Here is a 26,812-nt window from a genome sequence, read left to right on the forward strand (position 1 = left end):
CAGGTCAGGGCTATGAGTTCTGCAGCCTGTGCTGAGATAAGGCAGGGCTTTGCTTCCCATACCTTATCTGGGAGTTGAACGACCGCATAACCTGCCAAGTAGACATTGTCATTAGGTCTTGTACATGAACCATCTACAAAGATATCAACATTCCCTTCTACTGGCTCTTCCAACATGTCAGCTCTGGGAGTAGTGTCTTCATGTATAACTGGAACACAATCATGTTCCTCGGGAGGAATGTCAGATTCTGACTTCAAACCAAGCATGCCATTTAAAACAGCAATTGGTCCTGAACTTGGAGAGGAGTATTTAATAGATAAATGAACAGTGGAAGTGAGAATGACCTCATACAAACTGGCTCTTTGGGCTGTCATGTGTTGTGTGGGAAGATTCTTCAGAATTTGTAATACGTGATGTGTGGTATGTAACACGGTGTTATGTCCCAATGTCATAGCCATAGATGCCTCCACTCCCATTTTCTATCCCTGCATAACTGCCTGTATATACAGTGGGGATCGAAAGTTTGGGCACCCCAGCTAAAAATTTGTATTAATGTGCATAAAGAAGCCAAGGAAAGATGGAAAAATCTCCAAAAGGCATCAAATTACAGATTAGACATTCTTATAATATGTCAACAAAAGTTAGATTTTATTTCCATCATTTACACTTTCAAAATAACAGAAAACAAAAAAAAAGCGTCTGCAAAAGTTTGGGCACCCTGCAGAGTTAATATCTTGTACTGCCCCCTTTGGCAAGTATCACAGCTTGTAAACGCTTTTTGTAGCCAGCCAAGAGTCTTTCAATTCTTGTTTGAGGTATCTTTGCCCATTCTTCCTTACAAAAGTCTTCCGGTTCTTTGAGATTTCTGGGCTGTCTGTCACGCACGGCTCTTTTAAGGTCTATCCATAGATTTTCAATGATGTTGAGGTCAGGAGATTGTGAAGGCCATGGCAAAACCTTCAGTTTACGCCTCTTGATGTAATCCCCCGTGGATTTCCAGGTGTGTTTAGGATCATTATCCATTTGTAGAAGCCATCCTCTCTTTAACTTCAGCTTTTTCACAGATGGCATCAAGTTACCATCCAAAATTTGCTGAAATTTTATTGAATCCATTTTTCCTTCTACTCGTGAGATGTTCCCTGTGCCACTGGCTGCAACACAACCCCAAAGCATGATTGATCCAACCCCATGCTTCACAGTTGGACAGAGGTTCTTTTCATTAAATTCTGTGCCCCTTCTTCTCCAAACGTACCTTTGCTCATTCCAGCCAAAAAGTTCAATTTTAACCTCATCGGTCCACAGAACTTGTTTCCAAAATGCATCAGGCTTGTATATATGTTCATTTGCAAAGTTCAAACGATGATTTTTGTGGTGAGGACATAGAAGAGGTTTTCTTCTGATGACTCTTCCATGAAGACCATATTTGTACAAGTATCTCTTTATAGTGGAATAGTGTACCACAACTCCAGTGTCTGCCAGATCTTTCTGGAGAGATCGTGCAGTCAAACGTGGGTTTTGAATTGTTTTTCTCACAATCCTGCGAGCTGTTCTGTCTGATATTTTTCTTGGTCTTCCAGATGTTGCTTTAACTTCCACTGTTCCTGATGACTGCCATTTCTTAATTACATTCCGAACAGAGGATATTGACATTTGAAAAAGCTTTGCTATCTTCTTATAGCCTTCTCCAGCTTTGTGAGCGTCAACTATTTTCAGTTTCAGTTTTCTAGACAACTGCTTAGAAGAACCCATGGCGCTGATTGTTGGGGCAAGGTCAGATGAGTCTGGGCATTTAAAACCTTTGAGACTGACATCACCTGGTCTTCCCAGACGATGATTGAGAACAATCCATGACACTGGCAGGTCTCAGCTTAGCAAAGGGGGCAGTGCATGCTATAAATTCTGCAGGGGGCCCAAACTTTTGCAGACGCTTTTTTTTTGTTTTCTGTTATTCTGAAAGTGTAAATGATGGAAATAAAATCTAACTTTTGTTGACATATTATAAGAATGTCTAATCTGTAATTTGATGCCTTTTGGAGATTTTTCCATCTTTCCTTGGCTTCTTTATGCACATTAATACAAATTTTTAGCTGGGGTGCCCAAACTTTCGATCCCCACTGTATATATAATTCCTAACTCTGGTGTTGTCAGATTTCATCCTGCCTCTTCTTTCCAGACCTTCTTAAATCTTTTTAGGAACTCCATAGTTGATTCCTTGCTGCTCTGCTTACAAGCAACTGCTGTATCTAGTGACTGCTTATCTTTCCACAACCTCTGCATTTCTGCAGCCAACTCCATCCACATCTGTTCCCGACATGGTAGTTCTCCACTCATATTCCACAGCCAGTTTAAATGGTTCATGAAGCTCATAAATACCAGCACGTTGGTCCAATCCCAACCTGATTCCATATCATATCCCAAAATTCCATCGATGATTATCCTAATGTGAACATTGTTGCCCCTGAGTTGCTCTTTTCAAGTAGTTAATGTCAGCAGTGGGGTTTTCTGAGGATCAGGACAACCCTTTATAATTCCATTAACGTCATTCATTTCCATTGGCTCTATCACCACATCACATCCCACAATGATGTAAGGGTAAGCTTGGGTGGCTCCCTCGTCGTCTTCTGTGTCTTTTCTGGATGTCATATGATACTTACCAAATTCTTCTGAATTATCCTGCTATGGCCAACTCACCTCTTCTGCTGAATCTTCTGACATCTCACTTGCTGCGTCCCTCTCCTGTACTGTCTGCTCTTGTAACATGGATGTCTGTCCTCCTGATTTCATTGCCTTGCTTACTACCTTGCCTTTTTTACTTTTCTCCATCTTGGTCCTGGGCAACGGAGCAGTCAGTTTGCTGCATCTGGTCTAATGTCCTTCCCAATGTAACTTTTGTTTCTTTCCACTCTTTATTCATTTCACGCATTGATAAACTTCAACCTGACTCTTCTTCCGAAGAATCTTCCCCATCACCACCGATCACTGCCAAATGGACTCCTTTATCAGTGAGAGACTCTTGGGCTGGGGCAGAGTGTAATGCATGTCTCCTCCGATTATGTGACAACAAATAATCCTCATCCTTAGGGAGCTGAGGATACAGCTGAATATAATCAGGAAGAGCAGTGGCAGGCGTCAAAGTGCCATAAAAAGGATTATTACTGTGTTTAGCTACTGGGGCAGAAGGGATTGGTGTCGGGTACTTATATCCTGGGCCATACTTCAACCAATTCAATGCTCCCCCTCTCATATATTTCATATCCCACTCAGGATCTGGACCAAAATAGGAAAAGTCAGTTTTATCCCCTAAACATATCCCCTTTATCATATCCATGTGAAAATCATCATTGTCCCCATCTCTGGGAAAAGGACTGGCACTCCCCATGGTTGAACTCCACCCCACCAAGCTGTCCACTCATGGGACAACACAATCCCAAGGTGACACTCAGGCAACATACTCTTTACATGTCTCATTAGCTGGTAGTTGGGATTTTTCTAGAGATGATCCGTCTTCCTTAGTAAATTTCTTTAACAGTTTTCTTCCTCTGATTACTTTACACGGTGGCTCCGGAGGGTCTGGGTACTTCCCCTTACCTTGGGAGTTTCCCATCATCACTGCAAAGCAAAGAAGCAATATTATGTGAGCTGGCCTATGTGTTTCTGTCCCGGTGATGACTCTTTGTGCCGGGTGAAGCTGGACTGAACTCACGTAGATCTCCGACAAAATTCTCCTCAACTGCACAAGTGCTTCAAGGCTGAAAATCCCCTGGACAGATACACCCCTATTGTGACTGCTTCAGACTGTCACCGTGCTTTCACCTATCCCAGGTCAATGGAGAAATTTCCTCGCTGAGTAGATGGGGCGTCTCACAGTCCTACAGAGACTTAGAATACATCTACTGAACAGTTTCTCTAGTTACAAGCGTACATAATCACTGAACACACTACTCTGTATGATTGTATGGAGGACATACACACATTTCTTATACATCAACCTAGGTTCTGTTTAACCCCACGAGCTCCCAAAGCTCCAGCGGACAATTGCTCGTGCTACCGCAGCACAGAGGCTTGGTGGAGATAGGGGGCGATCAGGGCAAAGGAAGACAAAAAATGCTCACTTACCTCCGATGGCCGATCCTATCCCACTTCTGTCAGGAACATCAATTTATGCCGGCCTCCTCCTCCATACAAACATCCAGTTCAAAGTACTTTGGGAATAATACAAGTCAGACATCTAGATGTGTGATGCAAAATGTGACTTCTTTATTATTCATCAAGCTTTAAGTAATAAATGAGAATGCGGCATATTTCAGGCGGTTTCCATAAAGCACCAATCAGAATACAGAATAGAGATTTCAGTAAACTTCTCCATGGCGCGTCATAACAAAAATACAACAGGATAGTGACTTCTGTGATTTCTATAAACAAGAAATGTGTGCATAGATACCAGCATTCACATCCCACGGGAACATCTTGTATGTACAACAAACCAGTTAGTAGGCATAAAGCAAAAGTGAGTGAACTATTAACCCTTTCATATAGTAGGTGGAGCTAATTACTGATTCTTAGCAACATCTAAGGGACAAATAGGGTTTTTTTTTTGTTTAAAATCAATGGTTGGTTTAATCCTGAGGTTTTATTCAATGTATGTTCATTAATATCTAGTGCTCATAAATGTAGCTCCAACTAGTGGCCATAGTGAGGTATTGGTTCCAAAATGCCTCACTCAGCAAAAACCGTTTAATACATTATGGCCACTAGATGGAGCCAATGATCATAGGAAATCACTGTGTGAAATAAAATAAGACCAACATGTGACATGGCTGAATGAATGCTGGTCATATTAGTTCATCTATTCTCTAAGTGGGGTGGTAACTATTGGGCCAATCCCTTTTACAAACCACACATAATATCGCCCTTCAAAGTGAAAACAGAAACGATTTGCACAAAATCAAATAGAAATATTTTCCGGTGGATCCCCTCTACCCAGACCCCATATGTAGACATAGAACAAGCTGTGTTCCCTCTCGTGCCGCACTCCTCCAACCACCCAAACCCACACAGAAGCAAAGGGAAATGAGAGGAAAGTTCCCCCCTAGTTTGGGGCGGAGTTCTCCTTCCCTCCTGTTGGGGGATGGGAGAAGGATGGACTGAAGACAGAGAGACGCTTCGGGGTCACCACTGTTCTGTAGAGCCTTGAAATGAAGGACATCAACTTCAGAAGTTCTTGTTGTCTGTGTAAAGTTCCCCGATAACGAGATCTGGGCTCTCCCGGCTTCTAGCTCTGTAACCCGCTATATCATTATCAGGAAACGCAACTCCGACACCCAAGAAGGGCTGAAGTTGTGTCCTTCATTTCCAGGATCTACTGACCACTCTGCACCCCGACATTTACTGCACTTCATCCATGTCTTTGGGGGCCTCTCATCTCCTTATCAACTGTTTCTTCCATGATAAAGATCAGCCATGGAGTATATCTGAGGTGTATATCAGGGTGTGCTTCTTCCCCACAGGAGAGCTGGGATGTCCAGCAACATTCATCTAGAAGACATTTCCCGCACTCAAGGCACTAATACACCTCCAGGGTTGTGTGGGACCCCTGATGTACAGGAAGAATGTACTTGAGTGAGGAACATTTCCTTCACTCAGGACAGGAAAGTAGCTTCTCCTCCATGTGAGATCTCTGATGTTTGGAAAGACTGGACTTCTCTGAAAAACATTTCCCACACTCAGGACAGGAATACGGCTTCTTCCCCGTATGAGATCTCTGATGTGTGTAAAGACTGGACTTCTCTGAAAAAAATTTCCCACACTCAGGACAGGAATATGGCTTCTCGCTCGTGTGAGACCTCTGATGTCTGTAAAGATGGGAATTCATTGAAAAACATTTCCCGCACTCAGGACAGGAATACGGCTTCTCACCTGTGTGAGATCTCTGATGTATGTAAAGACTGTACTTCCCTGAAAAACATTTCCCACACTCAGGACAGGAATATGGCTTCTCCCCCGTGTGAGATCGCTGGTGTGTGTAAAGATTGGACTTCCTTGTAAAACATTTCCCACACTCAGGACAGGAACATGCCTTCTCCTCCGTGTGAGATCTCTGATGCCTGTAAAGATGGGACTTCCTTGAAAAACATTTCCCGCACTCAGGACAAGAATAAGGCTTCTCCCCCGTGTGAGATCTCTGATGTCTATAAAGATGGGACTTCTCTGAAAAACATTTCCCGCACTCAGAACAGGAATACGGCTTCTCACCCGTGTGAAATCTCTGATGTCTGTATAGATAGGACTTTGTTGAAAAACATTTTCCGCACTCAGAACAGGAATACGGCTTCTCCCCTGTGTGAGATCTCTGATGTTTGTAAAGACTGGACTTCTCTGAAAAACATTTCCCGCACTCAGGACAGGAATACGGCTTCTCCCCCGTGTGAGATCTTTTATGCACATTAAAATGGGATATATAATGGAAACCCTTCCCGCACTCAGTACAGGAGAATCTCTTCCCTGTTGGAAGGCCGGCCCGGTCCCGCACAGTCTGAGGTTCCTCAGGATACGAGGAATCTGATGGTCCATCTACACTGGGTGGTGCCGGATGGACATTGGAGGGAGCCGGGTTTTCTCCTGGACTATACTGTGTGATGTCCTCATCTTCTACTTTCCAGTCTGGAGACAAAGTGAGACAATCCTCGGAGGTTTTCCTCATCTCCCGGCCATGGACTAAAATACAAAGACAAAGAGGATTACTAGACAGGAGCTGATTGGTTCCCCAAACCAGGACTCCGCCCACATCAGGCAGCTTGGTCTCTGAGGAGCTTACAATTCCACCCTCAAGGGAACTAGGAAATGGCTCCTCTGATCTCCTACCAGGTCATTTCTTTATTCATGGACCTTAGTCAGAGAGTGAGGAAACAACCAGAACTGTCTTTTATAGGAGGGACAGTGATGAGGGGATTATAGGACGAGGGTCCCCACCCCCTCTATCACTCATCGCCATCTTCCCAACACAAGAAGTACTGCACTTCCTGATTTAGTCCATGATTTAGTCATGAAGAACAGCGGGGCTGAGCCCCACCAGAGGTCAGAGAGTGAGGATGGGGGGAGAACAACCAAGATGAAGACTGGACTGATCCTGAAGACCACCATCATTGGGGTATTGACTCCTCCCTCATTATCATTTTCTGTTTAAGGGTCCAAAGTTGGAGGATGTTATAACATTATTATCACCATGTAAAAGTCTGTGCTCCAATCACATCATCCGATATAAAATGTCCAGCTGGGAGGAAATGGGGGGAACAAATGAGAACCCATATTATGTGTATATATAGCAGTGGGGGGAGGAGGGAGAGCAGAAGTCAGGAGTATGTAATGTACAACAAAGAGTATATAGTGCAGGGGTCAGGAGTATGTAATGTACAACATAGAGTATATAGTGCAGGGGTCAGGAGTATGTAATTTACAACAGAGTATATAGTGCAGGGGTCAGGAGTATGTAATGTACAACATAGAGTATATAGTGCAAGGGTCAGGAGTATGTAATGTACAACATAGAGTATATAGTGCAGGGGTCAGGAGTATGTAATGTACAACAGAGTATATAGTGCAGGGGTCAGGAGTATGTAATGTACAACGGAGTATATAGTGCAGGGGTCAGGAGGATGTAATGTACAACAAAGAGTATACAGTGCAGGGGTCAGGAGTATGTAATGTACAACATAGAGTATATAGTGCAGGGGTCAGGAGTATGTAATGTACAACATAGAGTATATAGTGCAGGGGTCAGGAGTGTGTAATGTACAACATAGTGTATATAGTGCAGGGGTCAGGAGTATGTAATGTACAACATAGAGTATATAGTGCAGGGGTCAGGAGTATGTAATGTACAAGTTATATAGTATAAGGGTCAGGACTCACAGTATTAGTATTCTGTAATCAGTAGAAGCTTAAAAGTTTACTGTAGACAACATGTAGAGGTGAGCTGGGATTAAACCATCAAGAAACAGGTTAGATTGGAGGTGAGCAAATCCTTGGACAGAGGGGTGGCGGTGGACGTGTTATACTCGGACAGAGGGCTGGCGGTGGGCGTGGCATACTCGGACAGAGGGCTGGCGGTGGGCATGGCACACATGGACAGAGGGCTGGTGGTGGGTGTGGTATACTCGGACAGAGGGGTGGCTGTGGACATGGTATACTCGGACAGAGGGGTGGCGGTGGACGTGGTATACTTGGACAGAGGGCTGGTGGTGGGCGTGGCATACTCAGACAGAGGGGTGGCTGTGGACATGGTATACTTGGACAGAGGGGTGGCGGTGGACGTGATATACTTGGACAGGGGGGTGGCAGTGGACGTGGTATACTTGGACAGAGGGGTGGTGGTGGATGTGGTATACCTGGACAGAGGGATGGCGGTGGACGTGGTATACTTGGACAAAGGGGTGGCTGTGGACGTGCTATACTTAAACAGAGGGGTGGCGGTGGATGTGGTATACTTGAACAGAGGGGTGGCGGTGGATGTGGTATACTTGAACAGAGGGGTGGTGGTGGACGTGGTATACTTGGACAGAGGGGTGGTGGTGGACGTGGTATACTTGGACACAGTTCCCCACATGGCTAATGTGTAAGGTAAAGTCTATGGGTGGAGAAATCTGAATGTAAATGGATAGAAAACTGGCTAAAAGATCGTATTCAGAGAGTTAATGATTCATACTCTGAATGGTCTAGGGGTGTCAGTGGTGTACCCCAAGGTTCAGTGTTATTAGTGGGGTACCCCAAGGTTCAGAGTTATTAGTGGGGTTCCCCAAGGTTCAGTGTCATCAGTGGTGTACCCCAAGGCTCAGTGTCATCAGTGGTGTACCCCAAGGTTCATTGTTAGCGGGGTACCCCAAGGTTCAGTGTGATTAGTGGGGGACCCCAAAGTTCAGTGTTATTAGTAGTGTACCCCAAGGTTCAGTGTCATCAGTGGGGTTACCCAAGGTTCAGTGTTATTAGTGGGGTACCCCAAGGCTCAGTGTTTCTGCCCGGCCTATGGCCAGATGGTGGCCAGGCAAGCACATCGTCCCTCTGGGTGGAAGCCGTATGGTGTCCTTCCAAGCATGTGCAGTTTGCATGCCCGCAGAGCCACACGATCTGTCACCGGCCACGTATCTCAGACACGGCCAATGACAGATCTGTGTACCAGCCCCGTTGTCAGTACCATGTGATCTGCTGTGCCCAATCACTACAAGTCACATGACAGTTGTATACAATGGATGGCTTAATTTTCTTTCCAAAAAATAACCAAAAATTATGAAAAAAAACCCCAAGTTTTTCTTTGTTTCTGTTATAAAAGTTTTCAAATAATTAATTGTTCTTTATAAATTTAGGCCGAGATGTATTCTGCTACATGTCTTTGGTGAAAATAACCCAAATTAGGATTTATGATTTAGTCTGAAGGGAAGTTATAGAGTTCACAAACTATGGGAGATATCTGAAAATTGATCAATCCTGAAGTACTGACAGTCAATCTCATTTCTTGAGGTCCAAGAATGTCAGAACAGTACAGATATCCCCCAAATGTCAGAACGGTACAGATATCCCCCAAATGTCAGGACGGTACAGATATCCCCCAAATGTCAGGACAGAACAGATATCCCCCAAATGTCAGGACAGTACAGATATCCCCCAAATTTCAGGACAGTACAGATATCCCCCCAAATGTCAGGACAGTACAGAAATCCCCCAAATTTCAGGACGGTACAGATATCCCCCAAATGTCAGGACGGTACAGATATCCCCCAAATGTCAGGACGGTACAGATATCCCCCAAATGTCAGAACGGTACAGATATCCCCCAAATGTCAGGACGGTACAGATATCCCCCAAATGTCAGTACGGTACAGATATCCCCCAAATGTCAGAACGGTACAGATATCCCCCAAATGTCAGGACGGTACAGATATCCCCCAAATGTCAGGACAGTACAGATATCCCCCAAATGTCAGGACAGTACAGATATCCTCCAAATGTCAGGACGGTACAGATATCCCCCAAATGTCAGGACGGTACAGATATCCCCCAAATGTCAGGATGGTACAGATATCCCCCAAATGTCAGAACAGTACAGATATCCCCCAAATGTCAGAACAGTACAGATATCCCCCAAATTTCAGGACGGTACAGATATCCCCCAAATGTCAGGATGGTACAGATATCCCCCAAGTTCAGGACAGTACAGATATCCCCCAAATTTTCATTTGGGTACAGTGTTGTATGACCGCGCAATTGTTATTCAAAGTGTGAGAGCGCTGAAACCTGAAAATTGGCCTGGGCAGGAAGGGGGTTAAAGTGCCCGGTATGGAAGGGGTTAGTGGGGTACCCCAAGGTTAAGTGTTATTAGTGGTGTACCCCAAGGTTCAGTGTTATTAGTGGTGTACCCCAAGGTTCAGTGTTATTAGTGGGGTACCCCAAGGTTCAGTTTTATTAGTGGGGTACCCCAGGGTTCAGTGTTATTAGTGGGGTACCCCTAGGCTCAGTGTCATTAGTGGGGTACCCCAGGGTTCAGTGTTATTAGTGGGGTACCCCAAGGTTCAGTTTTATTAGTGGGGTACCCCAGGGTTCAGTGTTATTAGTGAGGTACCCCAAGGTTCAGTGTTATTAGTGGGGTACCCCAAGGGTCAGTGTTATTAGTGGGGTACCCCAAGGGTCAGTGTTATTAGTGGGGTACCCCAAGGTTCAGTGTTATCAGTGGGGTACCCCAAGGTTCAGTGTTATTAGTGGGGTACCCCAGGGATCAGTGTTATTAGTGGGGTACCCCAAGGTTCAGTGTTATTAGTGGGGTACCCCAGGGTTCAGTGTTGGGACCCTTACTTATTAATATATATATAAACAATATGGGGTGTGAGATTATAAATCCCATTCCAGTCTTTGCAGATGACACCAAGCTGTGCCGGGGAATAACGTCCTTACAGGATGTCTCCAACTTACAAGCCGACCTCAATGCTCTGTGTAATTGGGGGGCTATGGGGCCAATGAGGGCTAATGGTGATAAATGTAAGGCTCTGCACTTGGGGGGCTAAGAATATGCATCATACATACTAGGGGGGTACAACTGGGGGGGTCAATGGTGTAGAAAAATCAGGGGGGGGCAATGGTGGAAAATGATCTAAGGGACAATGGTGGAGAAGGATTTGGGGGATCAGTGGTGGAGAAGAATTGGGAAGGTCAATGATGGAGAAGAATCTGGGGGGCAATTGTGGAGAAGAAGCTGGAGGGGTAGGGGTCAGTGGAGGAGAAGGATCTGAGGGGGGGTCATTGGTGGAGAAGGATCTGGGGGTTCTAGTAGATCACAAGCTTAATAATGGCAGCAATGCAAAGCTGCGGGTTCTAAAGTGAGCAAAATCCTCTCTTGTATTAGGAGAGGTATAGACTCCAGAGAGAGAGATATCCCCCCTCCCCCCCGGTACAAATCATTAGTAATACCTCATCTGGAATATGCAGTTCAGTTTTGGGCTCCAATTCACAAAAAGAACATTGGGGAACTGGAGGAAGTACAGAGAAGGGCAACCATACTGATATGAGGCATGGAGGAGATCAGCTATGAGGAAAGATTAGAGGAACTGAATGTATTCTCTACTGAGAAGAGGAGATTAAGGGGGGATATGATCTCCATGTATAATACATAAGGGGGGATATGATCTCCATGTATAATACATAAGGGGGGATATGATCTCCATGTATAATACATAAGGGGGATATGATCTCCATGTATAATACATAAGGGGGATATGATCTCCATGTATAATACATAAGGGGGGGATATGATCTCCATGTATAATACATAAGGGGGGATATGATCTCCATGTATAATACATAAGGGGGGATATGATCTCCATGTATAATACATAAGGGGGGATATGATCTCCATATATAATACATAAGGGGGGATATGATCTCCATGTATAATACATAAGGGGGGATATGATCTCCATGTATAATACATAAGGGGGATATGATCTCCATGTATAATACATAAGGGGGGATATGATCTCCATGTATAATACATAAGGGGGGGATATGATCTCCATGTATAATACATAAGGGGGGATATGATCTCCATGTATAATACATAAGGGGGGATATGATCTCCATGTATAATACATAAGGGGGGATATGATCTCCATATATAATACATAAGGGGGGATATGATCTCCATGTATAATACATAAGGGGGGATATGATCTCCATGTATAATACATAAGGGGGGGATATGATCTCCATGTATAATACATAAGGGGGATATGATCTCCATGTATATTACACAAGGGGGGGATATGATCTCCATGTATAATACATAAGGGGGGATATGATCTCCATGTATAATACATAAGGGGGGATATGATCTCCTTGTATAATACATAAGGGGGGATATGATCTCCATGCAGAATACATAAGGGGGGATATGATCACCATGTATAATACATAAGGGGGGGATATGATCACCATGTATAATACATAAGGGGGGATATGATCTCCATGCAGAATACATAAGGGGGGATATGATCTCCATGTATAATACATAAGGGGGGATATGATCTCCATGTATAATACATAAGGGGGGATATGATCTCCATGTATAATACATAAGGGGGGGATATGATCTCCATGTATAATACATAAGGGGGGATATGATCTTCATGTATAATACATAAGGGGGGATATGATCTCCATGTATATTACATAAGGGGGGGATATGATCACCATGTATAATACATAAGGGGGGGATATGATCTCCATGTATAATACATAAGGGGGGATATGATCTCCATGTATAATACATAAGGGGGGATTGCTGTAGGAAAGTCCTGGATTCTTTCTTGGATACACAGAATATAACTGGATATAACATTTATAGGGAATGTTGATCCAGGGAATATCCGATTGCCTCTCGGGGTGTCAGGAAGGAATTTTTTCCCCTGCAGGAGCAGATTGGATCGTGCTTTGCTGGGTTTTTGCCTTCTGGTGGATCAGCTGTGGGTGTCGGATTATAACTTTTATTATTAATGGTACAACTAGATGGATGTCTTTTTTCAGCCAGACTAACTATGTAACTATGTAGGTCCCACACCGCTGCCTCCCATCTCCTGAGACTGCACTCAGTGACTTGGGTCTGAGACACTACAGACATATCCCTCCACCCGGCACAGCCAGCAGATAACAGAGAAGGTCCCCTGGAGGAGTCAGGCACAAGGCAGGAGACCCCAGTCACATGTCCTGGGTGCCTACATTATGCAATGCTTATAGGAAAAATCAACATTTTGCTGCCAGCTGAACCCCAGAACCTCCATAAATCCAGTCTAGATACATAAATTGTGTCTTCAGCACAGAGAAGGAAGATTATCCGAGAGAAATCCAGGAATACAGGACGGGGAACACAGCTCAGGAAAGTGACCAGGGGATTACAGGCTGATATCACCCAGTCCCCGCCCTACTCTGGACCAATCAGTGAGCAGTATGGGTGGAGGAATGGATTTAGTGTTCATGACCCACCTGTGCTGATCTCTGTAGGAGTGTCCTCCTCTATAAATGTCCCCGTTATTCCATCCTCCTCCATAGACTGCTGATCATCCCTCACATACGCCTCTTCTTCTTCTGCTTTCACCTCAAATTCTATATCGATTGGATCTCCACTCTAAATCAAGGAAATGAGAGAAAATATCACATCAAAAAATTCACACATCCCTCCTACAAGTCCATGTTCTAGATGCTCCATCCCACCAACCTTGTAATAGTGAGGGATGGTGTGACCTTCCTGTGTGGAATCCCGGGAATACAGAGGACGGGGACATCTCTCTGGTGGGTTCCTGGTATTAGGTGGCTCCATCATATCCTTGTGTCCTTCTGAAAACTCCTCCATCACTCCATACTCCTCATCCTCCTCTTTATACTCTTCTTTAACATCAATATTATCATCCCCGAGGATTCCACTCTGAAAGATATAATAAAACATTCATTGTAACAAACATGCTGTGTATAAATCACAACTACCAATAATTGTCATCATCTACCTGATGATGGTGAGGGATGGTGTGACCTTCCTGTGTGGAATCCCGGGAATACAGAGGACGGGGACATCTCTCTGGTGGGTTCCCATGACTGGATCCATCTGTAGGAAACACACACACTGACTGAATCCATTGTTTCTATGTGTTTATCAGATGATGGGGGATCTAGGTGGATCCTCCGTACTGCTCTCTCCTTTACAATAAAGTCTCCTCTTACCCGGTGATGTGAGGGGCGGCTGATTGTCCATCATGACGTCCTTGTAGAGATCCTTGTGTCCTTCTAAATACTCCCACTCCTCCATGGAGAAATAGACAGTGACACCCTGACACCTTATAGGAACCTGACACACACAATGATACAGTCACCATCCAGACACATCCCTTGTCTGTTACTGGAGAATGTCCCAGAATTCCCGGCACCGCTCACCTCTCCTGTCAGCAGCTCAGTGATCTCTCTGGTGACTTCTAGAATCTTCTTCTTCTTTCTCTCTTCTATCAGGGAGGGAGGTGGAGGCAATGTCATGTCATATGATCTCCAGACTTCACAGGAGGAAAACTCTACATCTGAACACAAATAGTCACATCAAATGATATTCCCAGAATCCTCCTCACCTCTCCATTCAGGTCTCCATTTTATTAAAGCCCCACTTCAGGCTGAGGTATAATTCCCCCCCACAGGACCCCCACACTACGCAGGGTATAGGCTTGTTGCAGCATTCTGATGTCATTACATACAACGCAGGACCAACAGTCCCACTTTACATGTGAGGATACCAAGGGCCCCCACATACTAAGAGCATCAGAAAAAAGCCAGATGGAGGAACATTGGGAGGAGGAGCTGTGAGGTCAGTGTGATGTCATAGGATTCTCTGACTCTGGATGGAGGGACATTGGGAGGAGGAGCTGTGAGGTCAGTGTGATGTCATAGGATTCTCTGACTCTGGATGGAGGGACATTGGGAGGAGGAGCTGTGATGTCAGTGTGATGTCATAGGATTCATAGAATCCATGGAAATTCAGCTGGTTCAGCAGGGATCGCTCACATTTCCATCCATGTGTGGCCACTGCCGGATAAAAGCCACTCCCCCAGCGGCTGCAGCCAATAGCTTCAGTGCTGATCTGTGTATTCTGAGAGTGGAGGAACCCCCCATTGTCAGAATACAAGAGTGCAGCGGGGAGGATTCCCCCATCCACCTCCAATGTGTGGATGGGGGGATCGCTTCTATTTCCTTCCATGACCTTTTTGTCCACTCACCCAGACCCAGTGGTCGGAAAGGTGGTGGGGTTGGTTTGCTTCTATCCCCACTGAGCACCTTTGAAGTCCCCCCTAACCCTCCCTCTCTAGCCTTCTCTTCTTTCCAGACTCACTGCATCCGGCTGTTTTCTCCCATTTCTACGAGGATTGCAGTGATCTATCGGCCTCCTGGACCCGTGTCCCGCTTTCTTGATGACTTCTCTGCCTGGCTACCCTACTTTCTCTCCTCTGAACTACCCGCTATCATTCTCAGAGATTTTAACATCCCTATTAATGTTGACAACCCGGCTACATCCCAACTCTGCAACCTAACCTCATCTTTTTCCTTAATGCAGTGGACACCGTCCTCCGCTCACTCTGATGGGAATACATTAGACCTTGTTTTCTCCCATCTTTGCACTCCCTACAACCTCACAAACACCCCCTTTCCTCTCTCTGATCACAATCTCATCACCTTCACAGTCTCCTCATCTTCAAACACCTATCCCTCCAAGCAGCAAACAATTACCTGCAGAAACCTTCACAACTTGAACCCGGCTCCTTTCCACTCTGCAACTGACCAACTCTATGACAGAATCTCTCCCCTGTCCTGCCCTGACCTGGCCACTGCTGTCTACAACAGTTCCATTTCATCCACATTAGACTCACTTGCTCCTCTAACAACACAAAGCATCAGGCCCCGACCATTACATCCGCGGGCAGACTGATGACACCAGAAATCTTAGGAGACATAGTCGTGCACTGGAGCGATTGTGGCGTAAAACCGAATCCCAGCAAGCATTCACCCGATATAAATCTGCTTTCTTCACATACAATTCCTCCCTCCATGCTGCCAAACAAGACGACTTTGTCACTCTTATTAATACCTTGTCATCCAGTCCTTGTCGTCTCTTCTCTACTTTTAACTCTCTACTTTCTCCACCTCCACCCAGTACGCCACTCACTGCTCATGAGATTGCAAATCATTTCAAAAACAAGATTGATGCAATTCGTAGGGGCGTCGCCACTGCACAGACATCCATCCCACTTAGCATACCTTATACTAAACCTCCCTCAACACTTTCCTCTTTTGACCTTCTACTACCGAAGAGGTCACTAAGGTTTCTCAGAAGCCCGTCTCACTACCTGCCCCCTGGATCCTGTCCCCTCACAACTACTACGGTCACCCTCTTCTTCCATCCTATGCTCCCTCACTCACATCTTCAATCTTTCCCTCTCTACTGGTGCCTTCCCCTCCCCTCTAAAGCATGTGCACATCATTCCCATACTTAAAAAGCCCTCCCTGGACCCCACCAACCTGAACAACTTAAGACCCATCTCCCTGCTGCCATTTACCTCTAAACTCCTAGAATGCTTAGTCTGCAATCGCCTGAGCTCCCACCTCACCGACAACAACCTTCTTCACCCTTTACAGTCTGGCTTTCACTCACTACACTCCACTGACACCGCCCTACTAAACCTCACTAATGATCTACTAACTGCTAAAACCAATGACCACTACTCCGGACTCACCCCAACCAATGGCCACTACTCCATACTAATCCCAACCAATGGCCACTACTCCGTACTCATCCCAACCAATGGCTACTACTCCGTACTCATCCCAACCGATGGCCACTACTCCGTACTCATCCCAACCAATGGTCACTACTCCGTACTCATCCCAACCAATGACCACTACTCCGTACTCATCCCAACCAATGACCACTACTCCGTACTCATCCCAACCGATGGTCACTACTCCGTACTCATCCCAACCGATGGTCACTACTCCGTACTCATCCCAACCAATGACCACTACTCCGTACTCATCCCAACCAATGACCACTACTCCGTACTCATCCCAACCAATGACCACTACTCCGTACTCATCCCAACCAATGGTCACTACTCCGTACTCATCCCAACCGATGGCCACTACTCCGCACTCATCCCAACCGATGGCCACTACTTCTTACTCATCCGAACCAATGACCACTACTCCGTACTATTCCCAACCAATGACCACTTCTCCGTTCTCATCCCAACCAATGGCCACTACTCCGTACTCATCCCAACCAATGGCGACTACTCCGTACTCATCACAACCAATGACCACTACTCCGTACTCATCCCAACCAATGGTCACTACTCCGTACTCATCCCAACCGATGGCCACTACTCCGCACTCATCCCAACCGATGGCCACTACTCCGTACTATTCCCAACCAATGACCACTACTCCGTTCTCATCCCAACCAATGGCCACTACTCCGTACTCATCCCAACCAATGACGACTACTCCGTACTCTTACTACTTAACCTCTCTGCGGCTTTTGATACTGTTTACCATCCCCTCCTCCTCAAAAAACTCCACTCTCTTGGCCTCCGAGACTCTGCTCTCTCCTGGTTCTCCTCCTACCTATCACAGCGCTTCATCAGCATTACCTATAATGCTGCCACCTCTCCCTCAGTTCCTATTTCTGTAGAGGTCCATCAAGGCTCTGTCCTTAGACCCCTTCTCTTCTCCATCTACACCTCCTCCCTTGGTCACTTGATAAACTCCCACGGCTTTAAGTACCATCTCTGTGCTGATGACACACAAATCTATCTTTCTACCCCTTACCTCGCCCCTTCAGTCTCCTCCTCACCTCACCCCTTCAGTCTCCTCCTCACCTCGCCGCTTCAGTCTCCTCCTCACCTCGCCCCTTCAGTCTCCTCCTCACCTCGCCCCTTCAGTCTCCTCTCGCATTTACTAACCTACTAAGTGACATATCAGCATGGATGTCACTCCACTTCCACAAACTCAATCTTTCCAAAACTGAGCTCTTAGTATTCCCTCCAGCCCGTGCCCCCTCCCCTGACTTCTCCATCAAGATCAATAACACAATCATCAGTCCCTCCCATCATGCCAGGGTACTAGGTGTAATCCTAGACTCCCATCTGTCCATCAGCCCCAGATCCAATCACTGTCCAAATCTTGTAGACTTCACCTCCGCAACATCCCCAAGATACGCCCGTTCCTAACCTCGGAAACCACTAAGCAACTTATTCACTCCCTTGTTATATCTCGCCTTGACTATTGTAACTCCCTCCTCATTGGCCGACCTCATCGCAGGCTATCCCCTCTTCAGTCTATTATGAATGCTGCTGCCAGACTCATCCACCTTACTAACCGTTCTGTATCTGCCACCCCTCTCTGCCAATCCCTCCACTGGCCTCCATTCAGTGTCCTCCACCCCTCTCTGCCAATCCCTCCACTGGCCTCCACTCAGTGTCCTCCACCCCTCTCTGCCAATCCCTCCACTGGCCTCCATTCAGTGTCCTCCACCCCTCTCTGCCAATCCCTCCACTGGCCTCCACTCAGTGTCCTCCATCCCTCTCTGCAAATCCTTCCACTGGCCTCCATTCAGTGTCCTCCACCCCTCTCTGCCAATCCCTCCACTGGCTTCCCATTGCCCAACGGATAAAATGCAAAACATTAACAATAACATATAAAGCCATTTATAACTCCGCCCCAAATTACATCACCAATCTTGTCTCTAAATATCACCCAAACCGTACTCTCCTCTCCTCGCTCTCCTCTCCTGCTAGAGAGCAGACCTTCTGCTCTCTAGCTCCCTTGTCTCCTCCTCCCATGCTCATCTCCAGGACTTCTCCCATCCTCTGGAACTCTCTACCCCAATTTATCAGACTATCGCCTACTCTGCTCACTTTTAGGTGATCTCTAAAAATCTATCGCTTCAGGGAAGCCTATCCTGCCCTCAGCTAATACTGGAATCTTCTACTCCTCCTACCAGTCCATCCCCCACAGTTACTACGTTTTGTAGCACTAGCTCCTCCCTCCTAGATTGTAAGCTCCCAGGATCAGGACCCTCCTATCCCTCTTGTATTGAACTGTATTGTTGCTGTATTGTCTCCCATTATATTGTAAAGCGCTGAGCAAACTGTTGGCGCCATAAATCCTGTATAATAATAATAATAATATTTTTTTCTCTCATCCCGCTGGCTGAACGATAAAACTGAACCATGTAGGCCAGCTTTGGGAGCAAATATATTATCATCAACTCCTCCCCCTGAAGGGGTTCATCTGGGTCCCCACACTATATATGTGTGTATCATCATCTGCTGGAGATAAAAGACGTCACAGTGACTATGGGGGAAGAGGATGGACGTGACTATGGGGGAAGAGGATGGACGTGACTATGGAGGAAGAGGACGGACATGACTATGGAGGAAGAGGATGGACATGGCTATGGAGGAAGAGGACAGACATGGCTATGGAGGAAGAGGATGGATATGACTATGGAGGAAGAGGATGGACATGATAAGGGGTTACTGGGTGTAAATAGTAAATACCATCTTATTACCTCCTCTGCTGCTACTTCCACCGATGTCTCTTTTTCTTTGTGCCACACGGAACATTGTCTTTATTTCAGGTCACTTCCTGTCTGTACCGGACATCACTTCTTATCTGTCTTCCATAGAGACTTCCTGTCTGGGTAGAAGTGAGATCCCCACCTTGTGGAGCTCAGAGGAACTGCTGCCCCGAGAAGCGTCCGGTAGTGTAGATCTCATTTGCTACCATAAGTTTTTGAAGATTGAAGAAAAAAAACAAATGAAATGTTTCTATTTTTTTTTATATTTCAAAACCTTTTGAGAAAAAATGAGATCTGCAAAATACTCCCCATGCCTCTTTTTAAATTCCTTGGGGTGTCTACTTTCCAGAAAGGGGTCATTTGGGGGGGTTTGGTGCTATCCTGGCATGTCAGGGCCTCCGAAACTGTGATAGGTAGTGAGGAAGTGTAATGAGGAAGTTACGCACCTTCAGGCTTTCAAAGTGGTCATTGGATTTCAGGCTCCTGTATGTGGCTAGGCTCCCAAAAAGTCTCACACATGTGGTATCCCCATACTTGGTAGAAGTAGCAGAATGTATTTTGGGGTGTAATTCCACATATACCCATGGCTTGTGTGAGAAACATATAATTTAAATGACAACTTTGTGTAAAAAACGTTTTTGTAATTTTCCAGAAACTTGTGGAAATAAAAAAAAATCTTCCATGGACTCAATATGCCTCTCAGCAGATAGCTTAGGGTGTCTACTTTCTGAAAAGGGGTCATTTGGGGGTGTTTGTACTCCTCTGTTATTTTATCACCTCAAGAAATGTGATGGGCAGTCAGAAAGTAAAAGCTGTAAATTCCATTATCTATCCCATAGTTTGTAGACGCTATAACTTTCACACAAAGCAATCAATATACAATTATTGGGATTATTTTTAACCAAAAACATGGAGCAGAATATTTTAGTATTTTTTAATATTTTTATGACAGAAATGAGAAAATTTTATTTTTTTCAAAACTTTTTTTTTCAAAATTTTTTTTGTTTATAGCACCAAAAATAAATATTGCACAGGTGATCAAATACCACGGAAAGAAAGCTCAAAAGGACGTAAATTTCATTTATGTACCGTATTGCTTGACCGCGCAATTGTCCATTAAACTAGCGCAGTGCTGTATAGCAAAAAATGGTGTAAATTGCAGTATTTATACCATAGTTTGTAGACGCTATAACTATCACACAAAGCAATCAATATACACTTACTGGGATTTTTCACTAAAAACATGGAGAATACATTTTGGGCTAAATTTATGACTAACTTTGAGTTTACTATATATTTTTTATAGCTGAAAGTAAACAATTTTGTTTTTCTTCAAAATTTTAAGTATTTTTTTGTTTATAGCGCGAAAAATAAAAAGCGCACAGGTGATCAAATACCACCAAAAGAAAGCTCTATTTGTGTGAAAAAAGGATGTGGGTGCAGCATTGCATGACCGCGCAATTATCAGTGGAATTAGTGCAGCACCGAATATCAAAAAGAGGCGTGGTCAGGAAGGGGGTAAATACTTTGGAGGGCAAGGGGTTAATCATGTCCAGCAAAAAAAATATTAAAATTTCGTCATAAATTTCGTCCAGAATGTATTCTGCTCCGTGTCTTTGCTAAAAATAAAATCCCAATCCGTGTAAATGAATCGTTTTCTGTGAAAGTTGCAGCGTCTACAAATGGCGGGATAGATACTGGAATTGTATTCTTTACTAGTGTGATAGATATTTTGGGCCTACAATAATTTTTACCATCATTGTGAACTTGTTTTTTTTTTTAAAGAAATATTTATTGGGTTTTATGTCAATAAAAAAAAAGAAAACATCAAGTCATTTGGGTGTTACAAACAGGGAGAACAGATGACATTAATGACTGGATAGACATTGCAGATGATGTACATAGAGCATTGCTGGGTTCTGTCCTCCAATGTGTGTTGCAGTGAGGAGACCGGGGATCACATCAACATCTATACATCTCCACTATACATCCTACAAATGTACAAAAGGGACATAAAAGAAAGACAAAGGAATAGGAATACAGAAGAGGGCTTAAGAAGGGGGAAGAAGGGAGGGATGGGTTGGAAGGAAGGGGGGAGGGGGGAGAGGAAGGGAGAAGAGGGGAGGGGGAGAAGGGAGGGCGGAAAGAAAAGAAGGGAGCTAGAAAGGAAATAAAAAGGAATCCCGATCTCTACCATGTGGGATTATAGAGGGATAAATAGAGACATGTATAGCCAATCCCTGCTCCTCATCCCTCCACACCCGCCCCATATACAGTCCAGGCGTGGCAGTCCCGGGAGTGCAGCTGTAGCTGTGTGAAGCCTGAATGTCCCAGTAGGAGGAGTTCTGCCCGCAGTGTGAGCTGCACTCCTGGAGGACCCTGTTCCAGTCTATGCTGCACCACCCCCAGCTTCATGATTGGCCTTCCTCTGCCTCATTGTCTGATATCAATTGTCCGTGTATTGCTACATGTTGGGGATTTCTGCTACAAATCTGAACTAGGAATAGTGAAAGGGAGAAAGGATGGCGCTCTACTTCCTGCTCTCTGTGCTTTCCATCCCCCATCAACCAATCACAATGTGTCTACAATCACCATGGAAATGATCAGATCAATAAAACGTTGGTCATAGACAGACCATCATGTGCCGATCATATACACAGACATTTGTATCACGGGAAACATACAAGAAGAAACATGTATGGAGAAAGACACGGGAAAGTCCCAATATGTGCATTCACCAATCACTCCTTCATTCCCGGTATACACACAATTCCATTACTTCCATGTGTACACCATCAGTCACTCTTCTAGAATTGGGACATTTTATTACCACCCACTTCTTCAGTGATCCCCCACCATGCAAGTATTGTCCTCACCTCCAACTGTGGGCCTAATGAGTGCTTGGAACATTTGTCCACAAAGTATCAATAATAGACCTCCAAGTGTTTGTGAAATCTCCCACCACAAATGTACTCAGCCAATCACAGGGCAGGACTCCATTTTTATTCTTCTCCTGCCATCAATGGCCAACCTGGTCCCACACTTCAGCCATGTCTTTGGGGACCTTTGATCTCCTTATGAACTGTTTCTTCCATGATGAAGATCAGCCATGGAGTATATCTGAGGTGTATATCAGGGGGTGCTTCTTCCCCACATGAGAGCTGGGATGTCCAGCAACATTCATCTAGAAGACATTTCCCGCACTCAAGGCACTAATACACCTCCATGGTTGTGTGGGACCCCTGATGTACAGAAACATAGGACTTCAGTGAGGAACATTTCCCTCACTCAGGACAGGAATACGGCTTTTGCCCTGTGTGAGATCTCTGATGTCTGTAAAGACTGGACTTCACTGAAAAACATTTCCCACACTCAGGGCAGGAATACGGCTTCTCCCCTGTGTGAGATCTCTGATGTGTGTAAAGATGGGACTTATCTAAAAAACATTTCCCGCACTCAGGACAGGAATACGGCTTGTCCCCCGTGTGAGATCTCTGATGTTTGGAAAGACTGGACTTATCTGAAAAACATTTCCCGCACTCAGGACAGAAATACGGCTTCTCTCCTGTGTGACATCTCTTATGACTATAAAGATGGGACTTCTGTGAAAAACATTTCCCGCACTCAGGACAGGAATATGGCTTTTCCCCCGTGTGAAATCTCTGATGTGTGTGCAGACTGGACTTCAATGAATAACATTTCCCACACTCAGGACAGGAATACGGCTTTTCCCCCGTGTGAGATCTCTGATGTCTGTAAAGATGGGACTTCTCTGAAAAACATTTCCCGCACTCAGGACAAGAATACGGTTTCTCCCCCGTGTGAGATCTCTGATGGATGTAAAGAATGCGCTTCAGTGAAAAACATTTCCCACACTCGGGACAGGAATACGGCTTCTCCCCTGTGTGAGATCTCTGATGTTTGTGCAGACTGGACTTCTCTGAAAAACATTTCCCACATTCAGGACAGGAATATGGCTTCTCCCCCGTGTGAGATTTCTGATGCCTGTACAAATTAGACTTGTCTGAAAAACATTTCCCACACTCAGCACAGGAATACGGCTTCTCTCCCGTGTGAGATCTTTTATGCACATTAAGACCGGATTTAGAACAGAATCCCTTCCCGCACTCAGTACAGGAGAACCTCTTCCCTGTTGGAAGGCCGGCCCGGTCCCACATAGTCTGAGGTTCCTCAGGATACGAGGAATCCGATGGTCCATCTACACTGGGTGGTGCTGGATGGACATTGGAGGGAGCCGGGTTTTCTCCTGGACTATACTGTGTGATGTCCTCATCTTCTACTTTCCAGTCTGGAGACAAAGTGAGACAATCCTCTGAGGTTTTCCTCATCTCCCGGCCATGGACTAAAATACAAAGACAAAGAGGATTAATAGACAGGAGCTGATTGGTTCCCCCAAACCAGGCATCCGCCCACATCAGGCAGCTTGGTCTCTGAGGAGCTTACAATTCCACCCTCAAGGGAACTAGGAAATGGCTCCTCTGACCTCCTACCAGGTCATTTCTTTATTCATGGAGCTTAGTCAGAGAGTGAGGAAACAACCAGAACTGTCTTTTATAGGAGGGACAGTGATGAGGGGATTATAGGACGAGGGTCCCCACCCCCTCTATCACTCATCGCCATCTTCCCAACACAAGAAGTACTGCACTTCCTTATTTAGTCCATGATTTAGTCATGAAGAACAGCGGGGCTGAGCCCCACCAGAGGTCAGAGAGTGAGGATGGGGGGAGAACAACCAAGATGAAGACTGGACTGATCCTGAAGACCACCATCATTGGGGTATTGACTCCTCCCTCATTATCACTTTCTGTTTAAGGGTCCAAAGTTGGAGGATGTTATCACATTATTATCACCATGTAAAAGTCTGTGCTCCAATCACATCATCCGATATAAAATGTCCAGCTGGGAGGAAATGGGGGGAACAAAAGAGAATCCATATTATGTGTATATATAGCAGTGGGGGGAGGGGGGAGAGCAGAAGTCAGGACTATTGAATGTACAACATAGAGTATATAGTGCAGGGGTCAGGAGTATGTAATGTACAACAGAGTATATAGTGTAGGGGTTAGGAGTATGTAATATACAACAGAGTATATAGTGCAGGGGTCAGGAGTATGTAATGTACAACATAGAGTATATAGTGTAGGGGTCAGGAGTATGTAATGTACAACATAGAGTATATAGTGCAGGGGTCAGGAGTATGGAATGTACAACAGAGTATATAGTGCAGGGGTCAGGAGTATGTAATGTACAACATAGAGTATATAGTGCAGGGGTCAGGAGTATGTAATGTACAACATAGAGTATATACTTCAGGGGTCAGGATTATGTAATGTACAACAGAGTATATAGCGCAGGGGTCTGGAGTATGAAATGTACAACAGAGTATATAGCGCAGGGGTCAAGAGTATGGAATGTACAACAGAGTATATAGTGTAGGGGTCAGGAGTATGTAATATACAACATAGAGTATATAGTGCAGGGGTCAGGAGTATGTAATGTACAACATAGAGTATATAGTGCAGGGGTCAGGAGTATGTAATGTACAACAGAGTATATAGTGTAGGGGTCAGGAGTATGTAATATACAACATAGAGTATATAGTACAGGGGTCAGGAGTATGTAATGTACAACATAGAGTATATAGTGCAGGGGTCAGGAGTATGTAATGTACAACATTAAGTATATAGTGCAGGTCACATGACAGTTGTATACAATGGATGGCTTAATTTTCTTCCCAAAAGAAGAACAAAAATTTTGGAAAAAAAAACCCACGTTTTTCTTTGTTTCTGTTATAAAAGTTTGCAAATAAATAATTGTTCTTCATAAATTTAGGCCGAGATGTATTCTGCTACATGTCTTTGGTGAAAATAACCCAAATTAGGATTTATGATTTAGTCTGAAGGGAAGTTATAGAGTTCACAAACTATGGGAGATATCTGAAAATTGATTGATCCTGAAGTACTGACGGCCAAACTAATTTCTAGAGGTCTAAGATTGTCAGGACAGTACAGATATCCCCCAAATGTCAGGACAGGACAGATATCCCCCAAATGTCAGAACAGTACAGATATCCCCCAAATGTCAGAATGGTACAGATATCCCCCAAATGTCAGGACAGTACAGATATCCCCCAAATGTCAGGACGGTACAGATATCCCCCAAATGTCAGAACTAGAGATGAGCGAATTATTCAAAAATTCGATTCGGCTGATTCGCCGAATTTGTGGGAGAAATTCGATTTGATGCAAATTTATTCGCCGCAAATTTAACTTATTAAAAGGGTTTCTAGGCTTCAGAGAGCCTTTATATTAGTGCAGAACACTGTACCTTTAATTTAAATGCCCTTGGAGTCTGCTGGGGAAGAGAAATAATACTGTCAGTCAGTATGACATGCAGATGAGTGCCGTCGATCTTAGAATCACCGCACACTTCACTCATTTGGGCAGTCACGGGGCACGACGAAGAAGAAGAAGAAGAATGAAAAGAAGAAGAAGAAGAAGAAGAATGAAAAGAAGAAGAAGAAGAAGAAGAAGAATGAAAAGAAGAAGAAGAATGAAAAGAAGAAGAAGAAGAATGAAAAGAAGAAGAAGAAGAAGAATGAAAAGAAGAAGAATGAAAAGAAGAAGAAGAAGAATGAAAAGAAGAAGAAGAAGAAGAATGAAAAGAAGAATGAAAAGAAGAAGAAGAATGAAAAGAAGAAGAAGAATGAAAAGAAGAAGAAGAAGAAGAATGAAAAGAAGAAGAAGAAGAAGATGAATGAAAAGAAGAAGAAGAAGAATGAAAAGAAGAAGAATGAACAGAAGAATGAAAAGAAGAAGAAGAAGAAGAATGAAAAGAAGAATGAAAAGAAGAAGAAGAAGAAGAAGAATGAACAGAAGAATGAAAAGAAGAAGAATGAACAGAAGAATGAAAAGAAGAAGAAGAAGAAGAAGAATGAAAAGAAGAAGAAGAAGAAGAATGAAAAGAAGAAGAAGAAGAATGAAAAGAAGAAGAAGAAGAAGAATGAAAAGAAGAAGAAGAAGAATGAAAAGAAGAAGAAGAAGAAGAATGAAAAGAAGAAGAAGAAGAAGAATGAAAAGAAGAAGAAGAAGAAGAATGAAAAGAAGAAGAAGAATGAAAAGAAGAAGAAGAAGAAGAAGAAGAAGA

At 44.5% G+C, this 26,812-nt stretch overlaps 1 protein-coding gene across 1 annotated transcript in view; it reads right to left on the reverse strand.

Moving 5' to 3' along the window:
- Positions 1-4,235: 4,235 nt before the first annotated feature.
- The window catches only part of LOC149443010 (uncharacterized), a 105,720-nt gene continuing 83,143 nt past the window's right edge, over positions 4,236-26,812 (reverse strand). Inside the window, exon 4 of the mRNA XM_089655964.1 lies at positions 4,236-6,370. Within this exon, the coding sequence (XP_089512090.1) occupies positions 5,636-6,370 (735 nt within the window). The 3' untranslated portion in view covers positions 4,236-5,635. The remainder of the gene's footprint in view (positions 6,371-26,812) is intronic.

Source organism: Staurois parvus, unplaced genomic scaffold, assembly GCF_062004578.1.
Source record: "Staurois parvus isolate SC_StPar_1 unplaced genomic scaffold, SC_StPar_1.0 ptg000879l, whole genome shotgun sequence".
Lineage (NCBI taxonomy): Eukaryota > Metazoa > Chordata > Amphibia > Anura > Ranidae > Staurois > Staurois parvus.